This window comes from Peromyscus californicus, unplaced genomic scaffold (genome assembly GCF_007827085.1).
Source record: "Peromyscus californicus insignis strain IS unplaced genomic scaffold, ASM782708v3 Scaffold_4__1_contigs__length_199733344, whole genome shotgun sequence".
In the NCBI taxonomy this organism is placed as follows: domain Eukaryota; kingdom Metazoa; phylum Chordata; class Mammalia; order Rodentia; family Cricetidae; genus Peromyscus; species Peromyscus californicus.
Window position 1 is genome coordinate 87,218,179 of NW_026294562.1, and position 13,997 is coordinate 87,232,175.

Below are 13,997 nucleotides of genomic sequence, written 5' to 3' on the forward strand. Positions count from 1 at the left end.
GGGTGTCGGATCCCCTGGAACTGGGGTTACAGACAGTTGTAAACTGATATGTGGGTGCTGGGAATTGAACCTAGGTCCTCTGGAAGAGCAGCCAGTGCTCTTAACTGCAGAATCATCTCTCCAGCCCCTGTTATTAACATCTTGAGATCCACCCACATGGCTGTGTGTCAAGTTTTTGTTGTGAAGCCAAATTCTGTGGTATCAGAGATAGACTGGTTATTTAACCACCCACCCTAGGAGGCCATTTTTAGTTTTTGCCCTTATAGACGAAGCTGCTGTAAATGATCATACACATATTTTTATGAGGAAATAAAAACATCTAATTTTCTGGAGTAACTCCTCATGAGTACACTTTCAGAGACATATGGTAGCACATGATTAAAATATTTTTTAAAAATATTTTTTATTTTATGTATATACATTTTGCCTGCATGCATTCATGTGCACCACATGTGTGCAGTGTGCTCAGAGTTCAGACGAAGGCATAAGATCCCTTGGAACAGGAGTGCAAAAAGGTTGTGACCCACCAAATAGGTACTGGGAACTGGACCCAGGTCCTCTTCAACGGTAGTATGCACTTTTCAACCGTTGAGCCACACCGAAGGGATGTAACATTTCCTGCAGGGTATCTCCTGGTGGTGGAGTTGCCTGGTCAAAGCAATGTGTATTTACTTGTAACAGCTGCTGCCAAATTGCCTTCAAGGAGGCAGAATCATTTTAAAGTCCCAGCAGCAATGAACAAGAACGTTTTTGTTTTTTTTTTAATCCAATCCAACATCTACAAAATAGAATTTCACCGTAATTTTCATTTGTATACTTGATATTATGCAATGGTCAATTATCTTCCCATTTACTTAAAAGTCACTTGTGTTTCATTTCTATTAACTGTATGTTCATATCCTTGCCCATTTAATATATTGTTTTTAAATCAGTGTTTAATAACAAAGATGCTATTTTTCTATGTTCATTTGGTCAAGAACTGGGTCAGAGACAGAAGACCCTGCATCCCCAATCACACAGCAACTCTCTCCGTATTAACTGCTGCAGAGGAAGGATCCCTTTACGCTCTTCCTAGCACTCCAAACCCCTCCCACAGGTCGCCCTGCCCTCGGCTAGGTTCATCTGGCCTGCTCCAGCTGTGCCTCCTTCAGGGTCCATCCTACCCCCACCTCTCTCATTCCGGTGCCCACTCTGAGTCACACTCTGAGGTCAGCCTCTTCAGACCTGCAGCTTGTGTCCCTGCAGTGCTGGCCTGACCCTTGCCCAGGAGCCTAGCTTCCTGCTCCACCCACTTGCTGTGTGACAGGACAGGGTGTCTGAGTGTTTCCCATTCTCCAGTCGAGGAGTTACTGAAAGCATGCGCCAGAATTGTTCAGGCACCCAGGCCCCTGTAGTTTGGGGCAGACCAAGGCCCCTTCTCTTTCCAGTTGACACATGTAGTTTTTGGGAGAACAAAAGAGTAAACACACAAATGTCAATTAGGTGCAAACAAGTGAGTTAAGGGAGCAGAAGGGTCTCCTTTGCTCTGGGGGTTCAGGGGAGCTCCCCCAAGAGTTGAATACTTAAAAGAGGTGTTACAGACTGCGGGCTGACAGCTCTTCCAAAGCGAGAGCAGGGAAATCCAGACAGCACCTCTTTTTTGTCACTTGTGAAAACTGAAGGCAGAAGCAGCCTGTGATCCCTGCAGCTTCAGATGTGTGGGGGCATGGAGAGGACCAGTTTGGTCCTGGCCCATGTCCCTGCTGTGGGCTGGGGAAAATGAATGCAAGATTGCCCTAGCGGTTACTAGAGCACCCATTGTGCGCCAGGTTCCAAGGAAGCTACTCCACCGACTCTACACACAGCTCCTCCTAGACCTCATTCTTTACTTTTTGTTTTTTTGAGACAGTGTCTCATAGTAGCCCATGCTGTCCTGAAACTCTCTTAAGCAGCTTTGGCTGTCTCCCGACTCGCAGCAATCTTCCTGCTTCAGTCTACCAGAGCTAGAATCACAGGCAAGCTTTTCACTTATTTTCCAGAAGCCTTGGAGGCTGCTCCGGAATCCTGAAGGAAACCTGTTCGGTGTTCCTAGGCTAAGAAAGAAGCACACTTCCGGGGAAAAGAAGTTTCGGAGTGCAGGACGGCTGGTTTTCCTGAAGCAAGGGTGTGCGGGAGGGGGGGGGGGCGGGGGGGGGGGGGGAGGCAGTCTGCTCCATCGCCCGCGGGTCTCGGGGACAAAGGCTGAGGGGCCCAGCGCTCCAGCCGGCCCCTGCCCCAGTGAACTTTGGAGTTACCGGCTGCGACCTCGGGCTCAGGCACCAGACCGCAAGTCACCAAGGCTGGGAGCCCACGCTGCAGCCAGCACAGAACACGGTGGGGAGCATCCAAGTCGCTCGTGTCCCTGCCCCTTCCCACTCTTTGCCTCGCTCTTTCCAACTTCTTGGACCCCTCCCCACGTTTTGTCCCTCCCCTCCCTATCCCCATCGAACTCCTTGCCCCCCACTTCTTGCTACTCCAGCTCCCTGTTTCTTGTCCCTCCCACTCTCTGTCCAACTTCACGCACCCCTATCTCCCACTCGCCCCGCCCCGCCCCTTGCCCCGCCCCTTCACCCCTCCCCCCTCCCGCGGCCTGGGGCTCTGGTGCTGGGCGAACATGGCGGCGGCGGTCGGGCGGGACACCCTACCTGAGCACTGGTCGTACGGCGTATGTCGGGACGGCCGCGTCTTCTTTATCAAGTGCGCGAGGGGCGGCAGCACTCGGGGCGGGTCGGGCGCTGGGGGGCCGGGACCCGGGGCGGGCGTGGGGGGCGGTGGCGCTAACAGGTGCACGTCTCCCGCAGTGACCAGCTCCGCTGCACGACTTGGCTGCACCCGCGTACCGGCGAGCCCGTCAACTCGGGTCACATGATCCGCTCAGGTGGGCCCGGGGACAGCGGGGGAGGGGGGGGTTGACGGGGACGGGGGGCGCCACGGCCGCGCGAGTTTGACCGACTTCTCTCGCCTTCCCGCAGACTTGCCGCGCGGCTGGGAGGAGGGCTTCACGGAGGAGGGCGCCAGCTTCTTCATCGAGTGAGTAAGCCCGCATCGCGGCCGCACCTGACTCGCTCCTCCGCAGCCTTGGCGGGCTGGGCGCTCGGGGTTTGTGTGCCCGAAGGTGGCGGGCTCGGGGACGGCTGCGCACCGGGGTTCGCAGCGCCGCAGGGGGCCTGGCCCGGTCCCGCCCGCTCGCCGGCCCGCGGCCGAGCCAGCCAACTCCACGGCTCCCGGGACACGCCTACCCTCGGGGCAAGCGTTGGGCACAGTGGCGGGTGTCAGGGAGTAGGGCTCGTGTGGCTGGGGAGTGTGGCCTCAGGGCTTGGGCGTGGGGGAGGGGGAAGAGGGGCCGCGACGCTAGTGGAAGGTGGTGTCTGGCCGCGCTGGCTGGGATCGCCAAGGAGAGTTGGAGCGCGACCCCGGCGGCTGCATCCTTGCTCCTCAGGGATGGGATGGGGGTGGGGCTCCCGGCCAGCCAATGAGATTCCTGGAACTCTAACCGCGAGTCTTCGGCGGGCGCCCAACGCCGCCGAACGCGGACTGCCGGCTCTGCCTGGGCTAGTAGAGTGGGAGCTTTGGCGCCCGAGCCGCGGGGTGCTGCTCCACCAGTTACTCTGGGTCTGTTGGGCCGTGTGGATCTGCTCTCGAAGCCATGAGGGACATGCGTACAGCCTTAATCGTTTCCGCTCGGGGAAGGTGCCTGTGTTGCCGCGTTCCTCACTCTGCTACCTGTGGTTCTTGGGAGTCAGAACTTGCCTTTGATCCTTTGCCCCACTGGCATAGAGTAGGAGCTCCGGTAAATGTTTGTTTATCGAATGAATGAACTAGCCAAAGGTCTTCCGGCCGGTGGTTTGACTGGCACTTGGTGTACTGTGGGGGACCGTGATTCAGAATTCATTTCTACACCAACTTGGAAACACTGTTTAGACCTGGATCAGAATATGTGAAGAAAGTCATTGAGCCTCCTTCCCCGCTTGGGACTCTTGTGTAGTGGCTGAGAGTGATGGATGAGATTTATGGAAGGGAGGTGCTCACTGTTTCTGCTCGCTGATTTGAAGCCCGCAGGAGGAAAGGAAACAAAGAGTGAGCAATAATAATAGCGGGTAGCAGCGACTGCTGTGCAGAAAACTAACACGAGAGGATGCGATTTGGAATGATTGGATGACTTGTTGGATTGGAAGGTCGTGATGACTTTTTCTGAGCAGGTGACATTTGAAGTTTGAACGATGAGAAGGATCCTTGCTGTGATGACCACTAGGGGCAAAACATTTAAGAAAAAATGTTTTAAGACACAAAACCCTTCAAGTTCAATGAGCAAAGAGGCTCGTGTGGCTTGAAGGTGACCAAGGGAGAGTGGCACTAAAGGGGGTCACAGGTAGGGAGGTAAATGATGAAGCTGAACCGAGGTAAATGGCTGATAAGCTATATTCTGAGCCCAGGGAGAACTCAAAGGTTTTTAAACGGAAAAATAGCATGCTATGCTTTGCAATTTTAGGAAGAATGGGGACTGCGTGGACAGCTGTGCCAGGGAGGCAGGGGAGCAGTAGGAGGCTGTGGCTGTGGTCCAGAGAAGACTCTAGTGGAGAGTGGAGCACAGAAATGGAGAACAGTCGTTAGATTCAGGCTGTGCTTTGGATGTAGTGTTTACAGACCTTTCTAACGGATTGGATGCTGTCTGAGAGAAAGAACATTCAAAGATGACTCATAGGGACATAGTTCATAAAGTGTTTGTCACACAAGCATGAGGACTCTTGTTAGATCCCATAAAAATCCAGTGTAGTCACATGCAGTTTTAATCCTAGCTCTGGAGAGGTGGAGACAGGAAAATCTAGGGCTTGCTGGCCAGTCATCCTAGCCTAATCTGTAAGCCCAGGTCCCAGTGAAGGAGCTGTCTCAAAAAACAAGGTGGACATCTGAAAAACAACACATGAAGTTGACTTGGCTTCTGGCTTTTATATTCACAGGTACACACATACATACACATTCATGCACATGTGCACCTGTACACACAAGAACACACAAGTACACATGTACACACTCACACATGCACACAGATGACTCCTAGAGGTGAGAGTACCTGAACAGGTGGTGTCCATATCTTTCAGAAGGCTAGGGGAGAAACAAGCTTGAATAGATGATTAAAAAAATAAAGATGTATGCCAGGCAGTGGTGGCACACACCTTTGATCCTAGCACTCAAGAGGGAGAGGCAGGCAGATCTCTGTGAGTATGAGGCCAGCCTGGTCTACAGAACAAGTTCCAGGACAGCAGAGAACCCTGTCTTGAAAAATAACAACACACAAAAAGATCTTATTTTGCTGTTTTACACTTAAGATAGGAATATAGCATATAGATCAGTGGTTCTCAACCTGTGGGTCGTGACCCCAGGGGGGTATAAAAACCCTTTCACAAGGGTCACCCTAAGACCAGTCATCAGAAAACATGAATATTTACATTATAACTCATAGTAGGAAAACATGGATATTTACACTACAGTTCATAACAGTAGCAAAATTACAGTTAGGAACTAGCAATGAAAATAATTTTGTGGTTGGTGTCACCACAACATGAGGAATTATATTAAAGGGTCTCAGCATTAGGAAGGTTGATATAGGTGTATGAATCTGAAGCTTGGGGTTGAGAGTGAGAGAGGTTTGCAGATACCCCATTTGTAGATAACTGTTGTATGATGCCATGAGGAGTAGATGATGTCATCAAGGACAAGTTCAGACCAAGAAGTTCTGTCCTGGTTTGCTTTCTGTTGCTGTGATAAACACCATGACCAAGAGCATGGTGAAGGAAATTAAGGAAGAAAAGGGTTTATTTCAGTTTATACTTCGGGTCACAGTTCATCAGTGAAGGAAGTCAGAGCAGGAACTGAAGCAGAAGCCTGGAGGAAAGCTGCTTATTGACTCACTCTGGCTTGCCAGCCCAATTTTCTTATGTTCACCTGTTAAGGATAGTATGGTCCACAGCAGGCGGGCCCTCCCACATCAATCACCAATCAAGACAATTTCCCACAGACGTGCCCACCAGAGGCAATTCTTCAGTTGAGGTTCTTTTTTTCCCAGGTTATTCTGGTTTGTGTCAAGTTGATTATAGAAACTAACTAGTACAATGTTCTAAGCCTGGGGACGTGCAATGTTTGAGGTTGGTAAAGAGGTAAACTTAAGAGGAGAGACTGAGAAGGTAAGAAGATGTGTTGTAATCGCACGTTTCCTGTCCCGACCATCAGGTCCCAAATAACTGACTCAGAGGCTAAATATGAATTATAAATGCTCAGCCAATAGCTCAGGCTTGTTACTAGCTAACTCTTACATTTTAAGTTAACCCATATTCCTTATTTATGTTCTGCCATGTGGTGGTACCTTTATTAGCATGGCATGTTCATCTCCTGTTCCCTTTGCTTCTGGCTGGTGACTCCTGACTCTGCCCTTCTCCTTCCCATCATCCTTAGTTTGGTTGCCCACCTATACTTCCTGCCTGGCTACTGGCCAATCAGCATTTTATTAAACCAATTTGAGTGAGAAATCTTTACAGTGTACAAGAGAATTATTCCACAGCAGATGTGTAGTCACAGGAACCTCTAGTACATAGATGACTGGAACCCATGGCAGAGAAAGTAGGTAAGAGACACCTGTCCAGGAAGGACATCACATCTTCCTGGGAGTTTTATTGCAAAGAAGAGTCCAGACATTGGCTGACAGCTCGGAGTGTGTGGGTTGAGGGAGGGGTTTTCTCTTTTCAGGGGAAGATTGTACAACATCTTTTGTTCTGGTGGGAGAAGGAGAAATAGATGGTGTAGGTAAGAGACTGGGCAGTTACTGGAGCAGAGTTTCTGTGGAGGCGAGAGGGAGAGGTCCAGGTCTGTATTGCAAGGTCACCTATTGGGGTAATGAGGAGAGGTTGTGAGCGGTTTGCAGTACAGTCTTGAGCTGGGATTTGTGCAGTCTGTAAGACACCAGGCTGTTGTCCCTAGCGTCCGGCTTTCATCCCTGTTGTAACTCTTCTTTGGTAATTCTGTCCCCCCATCTGAATCCTCCCATACTTTCTGCAAGGCCTACCCACAGCAACGTTGATAGTGGCTTCCACCCTCAGAGGCTGCTGGTGTCTACATGCTGGGATCCCGTGGTAGCTGCTGTGTTTTCTACATGATAATTTCTGAAGAGGCCTCCAGATTTGGGACTAATTATCTTCCTCCTTGCCCCACAACCCATGAAGTTTTGCATTTATATGCTTTCTAAAGAATTTGTGTTTTTTTTAAACAAGTTATTACATTCTAAGAGTGTGTGGGTTTTTTTTGTGTGTGTGTGTATGTGTATGTGTGTGTTGGTGTGCCATAGTGTGTAATTGGACATTTCCTGTCCCAACCGCCTGTTCCCAAATACCCAGCAGCCACTTCCCAAATTACCACACAGAGGCTTATATTAATTATAAATGTTCGGCTGATAGCTCAGGCTTATTACTAACTAGCTCTTACACTTAAATTAACCTGTAATTCTTTTTGGTTTTTTCGAGACAGGGTTTCTCTGTGAAGCTTTGGTGCTTTTCCTGGAACTTGCTCTGTAGCCCAGGCTGGCCTCAAACTCATGGAGATCCACCTGCCTCTGCCTCCCGTGTGCTGGGATTAACGGCGTGCACCACCACTGCCCGGCAACCTGTAATTCTTATCTATGTTTAGACAGGTCGCTTGGTACCTTTTCTCAATATGACATTCTCATCTTGCTTTTCTGCATTTGCTGGCGATTCTCTGACTCTGCCCTTCTTCCCAGCATTCTCCTAGTCTGGCTTTCAAGCTCAATCTCTTTCTGCCCAGCTATCAGCCAATCAGCTTTTTATTAGCAAATGAAAGTAATCCATATTCATAGTGTAGAAAAGGATTGTTCATAGCAGTAGTGTACTGTGGGGTGTGTAGAGGTTAGAGGACAATCCTGGGGAGTCTGTTCTCTCATTTCATCATGTGGTTCCTGGAGAAGGGAGATCAAACTCAGGTCATTGTCAGGGTTTGTAGTGAGTACCTTCTGCTTGCTGAACCATCTGCCTGGCCCTGCATGCTTTCTTAGACTGAGAATTTCTGGATTTGTCAATAAAGTCTGAGAGATAGAACAGAGTCATGGCTGAATGTTTTCCCAGTGGACAGGAAAGGTGTGTGGTATTTTCAGGATGCAATGATTGTTCCTGGTACTTAACAGAGGTATTTTGTTTTTCTTTTAATTTTTGACAAAGCCGTACATGTTTGCCTTAGTTTCTTTCCTGTCGCTGTGATCAAATGCCTGGACAGGAATAATTTATTGAAGGAAGGTGTCTTAGTCACTGTTCTATTTTGTGAAGAGACACTCTGACCATGAGCAACTCTTCTAAAGGAGAGCATTTAATTGGAGACTTGCTTACAGTTTCAGAGGGTCAGTGCATTATTTTCATGGCAGGGAGCATGGGGCAAGCATGGCGCTGGAGCAATAGCTGAGAGCTACATCCTGATCCATAGAGAGAGGGCCTGGGCCTGGCATGGGCTCTTTACTCCCACACATTTCCTCCAGGAAGGCCACAACTCCTAATCCTTCTAATCCTTTCAAACAGTTCCACTCCCTGATGACTAACTATGCAGAAATATGAGCCTGTGGGGGCCATTCCCGTTCATATTGCCACAGAAGGGCTTATTTTGGCTCACAGTTCAAGGTCACAGTCTTTCAAGGCTGGGAGTCAATGTGACAGGAATTGAAGGAGCTGTTCACACTGTACTAACAGGAGGAAAGCGCTTGTCCCACTGGCTTTCTGCTTTTCCAGCCCAGGAATAGTGGTTCTGGCTTTTTTTGGGGGGTCTTTCTGTTTCAATTTACTTAATCCCAATAATCACTCACAGGCATGGTCACAAACTAACACAATTTGAATGAATAAATAAATCACAGATCTTCCTGGAAGCATGTTTCCCAGATAATTCCAGATCCTGTCAAGTTGTATAATGTGCTCTGATCATATTCGTCCCCCATTATTCTTCCTACCCACTCCCATTTTCTCTGGATCCCTTCTTCCTCACAAGTCCCCTCTCCTTTCATGGTTTGGTTTTTGTTTGTTTTTTAATTTCTTTGGAATATGGAGGCATGACCCCAGGGAATAGTACATACTAGACAAGTGTGTTCCCTCCAAGCCTTGCCCCCAGTTTTCTGAGACAAGATCTTGCTGTGATCCTTAGATTGGTCTTGAATTCAGAATCCTCCTGTCTCCATCTCCCGAGGCCTAGGATCACAGGTGTATGCCATTGCGTCCTATGTAGCAGAGATTTTAATCTAGAGTCTGTTTCTTGAGGCAGAAAACCCTGAACTATGAAATGTGGATTTTAGTTTATTTCTGCACTTTTGGCTACATTTTGCATTAATGATTCTCCCAACTGCAGGTAAAGTGGTGCAGACATTCCCTTTAAGAAAAGATTTTGTGGCCAGGTGGTGATGGCACATGACTTTAATCCCAGCACCTATGTGCGTTGGTGTTGTTCAGCTTTCTACAGGCCCACATTGGGATGCCAAAATGTCGGCTGTTTTTGCTCTTAGCTCTTTGGGGGCCCTCCACCCAGCTCCCAAATAAATCACACATGAAGGCTTATTCTTAATTATAAATGCCCAGCCTTAGCTTGGCTTGTTTCTTTTTCCCCCCCCTTAATCAATTATTTAATTTTGAGGCAAAACATGTGGCAGTAAGAAGACTCTGATACCATGATTTTCATAATTTACATCCAGAGATCCAAGAAAACACTAATTATTTTGATAATCTTAAAAAAGAAGTTTTAAAAATTTAAACCTGTTTAAACTATTAGTCATTATAACATCTTTAAAAAGAAATCATGTAAGAAGTTGACTTGATTCTGTAGCCTCTTGTGTAGAGTAAATGGAATAAGAATGTGGAAGAGAAAACGTGGGAGTACTGTTGTGTGTGACTATGTGTGATGGCAGGCTCGCTCTTTTGTCGTTTATGGATGGAGCACACTGTAGAGGCAAGTCCTTCTATTTTAAAGAGAGGTTCAGAGGTGAAATGTCACAGTGCTCACTCCTGTTGGAAACCAGTGCTCACACGCTTGTTCCAGTTACCTTTTAAATAAAAGCCATGGATTCTGAGCTGCCGGTGCTGACAGTCAGTGCTAGTGTTTGTGGGGTACTTACTAGGAACCAGGCAGTGGTGTAAGCCCCACATAGCATCTCCTTCCGTGCTCAGCTTGGCTTGTTTCTTGCCACCTTTTCTTAACCTAAATTAGCCCATCTACCTTTTGCCTCTGGGTTCTTTCCTTTTCTTATTTCTGTATATCTTACTTTCACTCTACTCCATGGCTGGCTGTGTAGCTGGGTGGCTAGCCCCTGATGTCCTTCTCCTTGATCCCTCTTGCTCTTCTTTTTCTCCTCTCGGATTTCTCTCTGCCTGCCAGCCCTGCCTATACTTTCTCCTGCTTCACTATTAGACCAATCAGGTGTTTTAGACAGGCAAAGTAACACAGCTTCACAGAGTTAAACAAATGCAGCATAAAAGAATGCAACACATCTTTGCATCATTAAACAAATATTCCACAGCATAAACAAATGTAACATCTTAAAATAATATTCTATAACACATTGGTATTTTGCTTGCAAATGTATGTCTGTGTGAGGGTGTCAGATCTTGGAATTACAGGTAGCTCAGCTGCCATGTGGGTGCTGGGAATTGAACCTGGGTTCTCTGAAAGAGCAGTAGTCAGTGCTTTTAACTTCTGAGCCACTTCTCCAGCTCCCTTTCTTCTTTTTTTTTTATGATTCATTTATTTTCAATTTATATGAATTGGTGTTTTGCCTGCATATATAGCTTTGTGAGTGGATTGGATCTGGAGTTGTGAGCTACCATGTGGGTGCTGGGAATTGAACTTGTGTCTTCTGGAAGAGCAGCCAGGGCTCTTAACCATTGAGCCACCTTTCCAGCTCCTGGTCTTATTGATACAAGGTCTCACTATTATAGCTCTGGCTGTCCTGGAACTCACTTTGTAAACCAGGGTGATCTTGAACTCACAGAGATCCACCTGCCTCTGCCTTAGTGCTAGGATTAAAGATGTGTGCTTGGCCTTAATCTTTTTTTTTTTTTTTTAAGACAGGCCTTGCAGTGTAGCCCAGGCTGACCTTGAACTTTGTAGCTCCCTAAGAGCTAGTTAAGCTAGTTAAGCACCACATGATGCAAACTTCATCTTCTTGAGTTCTTGGAAAATCCAGGAACTGCTATTGCTATTCATAGCTGTTGTCTGGTTTATTTACAGCTGTAGCCCAGCTGGCCCGGAACACATAATATTTCCCCTGCCTCAGCTTTCCTAGTGTAGGATTATAGGCACGTATCACCGTACCTAGCTTTTTGTTTCGTTTTGAGACATAGCCTCATGTAAAGAACCTAGGTGTTCAAGCATGTTAGGCAAATATTCTCTCACTGAGTTGCCTAGGCTAGCCTTGAACTTGCAATCTTGCCTTAGTTTCCAAATAGTTGGGATTTTACAGGTCTGAGCCATAGGCCCAGCTCTAGGGCCACTCTGTGAATGATCCTCCTGCCTGAGGCACTTATGTAATGGGGGCTGGAGGGTGGGGGGACAGGGACACCACACCCTGCTCAAAGGCTGCTCCTTGAGGGCAGACCTGTTCACTCTTTCTGAGGTTTGGCACTGAATCCATCTGTCCTTATTTATGGAAGAGGCTATGTCCCCAAGAAACCTTGGGTGATCATTAAGTAGTCCAGTCTTTTAAAATTCCTGGCTAGAGAGGAGACTTGTGTATGGAACAGAAGCAGGGAAGCCAGGACTGGGCCTGTTGGGGCTGGTGTTCGGACCCAGGCATCTTGGATGTAGTTACTCATTGTCAGCAGCAACACTCAAAGCAGGAACCTGGCCAGTGGAGGCTCAGGCAGCCTTTTCTGGCTGCTTGGTCTCTTGAGCTCAGCTCTTCACATCTGGGGATTTCCTCATGTATTGGCAATTGGACTAGACCCCCCTCTTTCCTTGGCTTCCCTTGGCATCTTCTGACTTTGCTCCAAGGTCCTGACAGGGTCCAGCTGATTACACAAGGTGCCACCTAGCTTCAGGTCCTCCAGCCTTATCTTCCAGGACTTGTGGGGCCATCCTGTGCAGGTGCCATTCCCTAGGTAGTAGACTTGGGAAAGACACACTGCAGACTTGGAGTGAGCTGTTTTTTCATTGTTTCCCCAGTGCTGGGGCAGAGCCAGTAACATAGCTTGCAGGTCCCCCATGCAAAATGGAAAGGAGGGAGGTGCCATTGAAAGTGCTGGAGTGAAATGGGTGTGGCGGCACATTAATCTTAGCACTTGGGAGTAGGAGGTAAGGCCATCAAGAGTTCAAGGTCTTCCTTGGTGACACACTGAGTTAGAGCCCTGTCTGAGCTACATGAGACTCTGGGCTATTGGCGTCTTTGTCTCCAAAACACAATGGCAAAACAAAACTGCAGTATAAGACAGTGTGTTCAGCCAGCAATTCCAGCATTCTGGAGGTGGAGGCAGGCGGGTCCAAGAGTTCAAGGCCATCTTCAGATATATATTGAATTGTAAGAAGCCAGCCTGGGTTATTTGAGCCCTCTTGTCAAACAAAAGGAGACAAATCAACAAACCTACATTATAAAACTTGTTCCTTTTCCATTTTTTCCCCCCTAGACTTGTCATAGTTTTTAAAATATGCTATTTCATGTCTTTTTTTTTTTTTTGAGACAGTCTTACTGCATAGCCCTGGCTGGCCTAGAATTTACTACGTAGATCAGGCTGACCTTTCAACTCACAGAGGTCTGTCTGCCTTCGCCTCTAGAGTGCTGGTATTAAAGGTATGCATCACTGTTTCCTGGTTTGTTTAGTATCATTCTAAGTAAAGACAAATTTAAAGTATATATTATATGTTTTATAATTCATTTCTATTTATATAAAATATAAATATTGGTTTAAATGTAGATATCAGGTCATTCACCTCTGATGCTGGATGACTCATCAGCACCATGCCCTACTGTAAAGCATAGTATAGGAGTGTGCAGGCTCAGGACCCTCTGGACAGAGTGAGGTGAAGGGAGGCCAAGTGGTGCACAGGGAGAAGCAGGGAGAGCTGGGCTAGGGGAGAGCGTGGCTTCTAGACTCCTTCAGAGACACCCTGCTGCAGACCATACTCAGTTTTTAGGATGCGCCTTTTACCTGCAACACCTCATTTCTCAATCAATTTAAAGAGGCAGTGAAGAGAAGCCCAGATGTGACAGATGTCAAGGGGGAAGTCCCTATTAGCTAGAAGGCCTTTTAGGAAAACTATTGAAACTTGGACACAGCATTTCCAGAACTTTATTTCAAACCAGAAATTGACAGTTTCACAATGAATTATGGGTGCTAAAGGCATACATGTATTTGAAATGGAACTCCTGAAGCCTCATTGTTGAAGGGCAAGCAGGTTCTCCCACTTGGCTGGTTTGGGTATAATCCCACACTTTACCTTGCACTTCCTGGTGGCTTTATCAAAGGGGAAAGCCAGATCATGGATTTAGTTAGCACTGAGTCTGTGGGAAAGCACTAACACTGAGTGTTCTGTAGAAAGCTGGAGGAAGGATTTAAAGCTGTGGTTTGTATCACAGTCTCAAAACAGGCCCTCCAAAGAGCTGGAGAAACCTCTAAGAAAAATGATTAAAGCTGCTTACGGCTCTTGACCCATGGGGGAGCCAGTTGCCCCTGCAGCAGGTAGGTCTGTGCATGAAGAGGGTGGGTGTGAGTCTCTTCTGCGTTGATGAGTGCTGGAGGATGGGTAACTCAGAGGGAGAATGCTTGCCTAGCATGCCAGCGAGGCCTGGGTTCCGTCCCCAACACTACAAAAGAGAAAATAATAACCACCACCTGCTGTGCCTCACGACAGTCCTTCCCTTCTCTTCACATATTAAGGGGACACATTTCGAACTTCTTAGGGTTTTGGAAAGAAGATTATGAGCAGGAAGCAGGAGGGTGGCAAATCTCAGATCTTCC

At 47.6% G+C, this 13,997-nt stretch overlaps 1 protein-coding gene across 7 annotated transcripts in view; it reads left to right on the forward strand.

Moving 5' to 3' along the window:
- Positions 1-2,584: 2,584 nt before the first annotated feature.
- Positions 2,585-13,997, forward strand: part of Plekha7 (pleckstrin homology domain containing A7) — a 191,176-nt gene continuing 179,763 nt past the window's right edge. For all 7 annotated transcript variants that reach the window (XR_008223199.1, XM_052763114.1, XM_052763116.1 and 4 more), the window contains exons 1-3: positions 2,585-2,715; positions 2,820-2,896; positions 2,991-3,048. Coding sequence is in view for 6 of the 7 variants with exons in the window: in XM_052763114.1 (XP_052619074.1) it covers positions 2,633-2,715; positions 2,820-2,896; positions 2,991-3,048 (218 nt within the window). In the remaining variant the exon portion in view is untranslated. The remainder of the gene's footprint in view (positions 2,716-2,819; positions 2,897-2,990; positions 3,049-13,997) is intronic.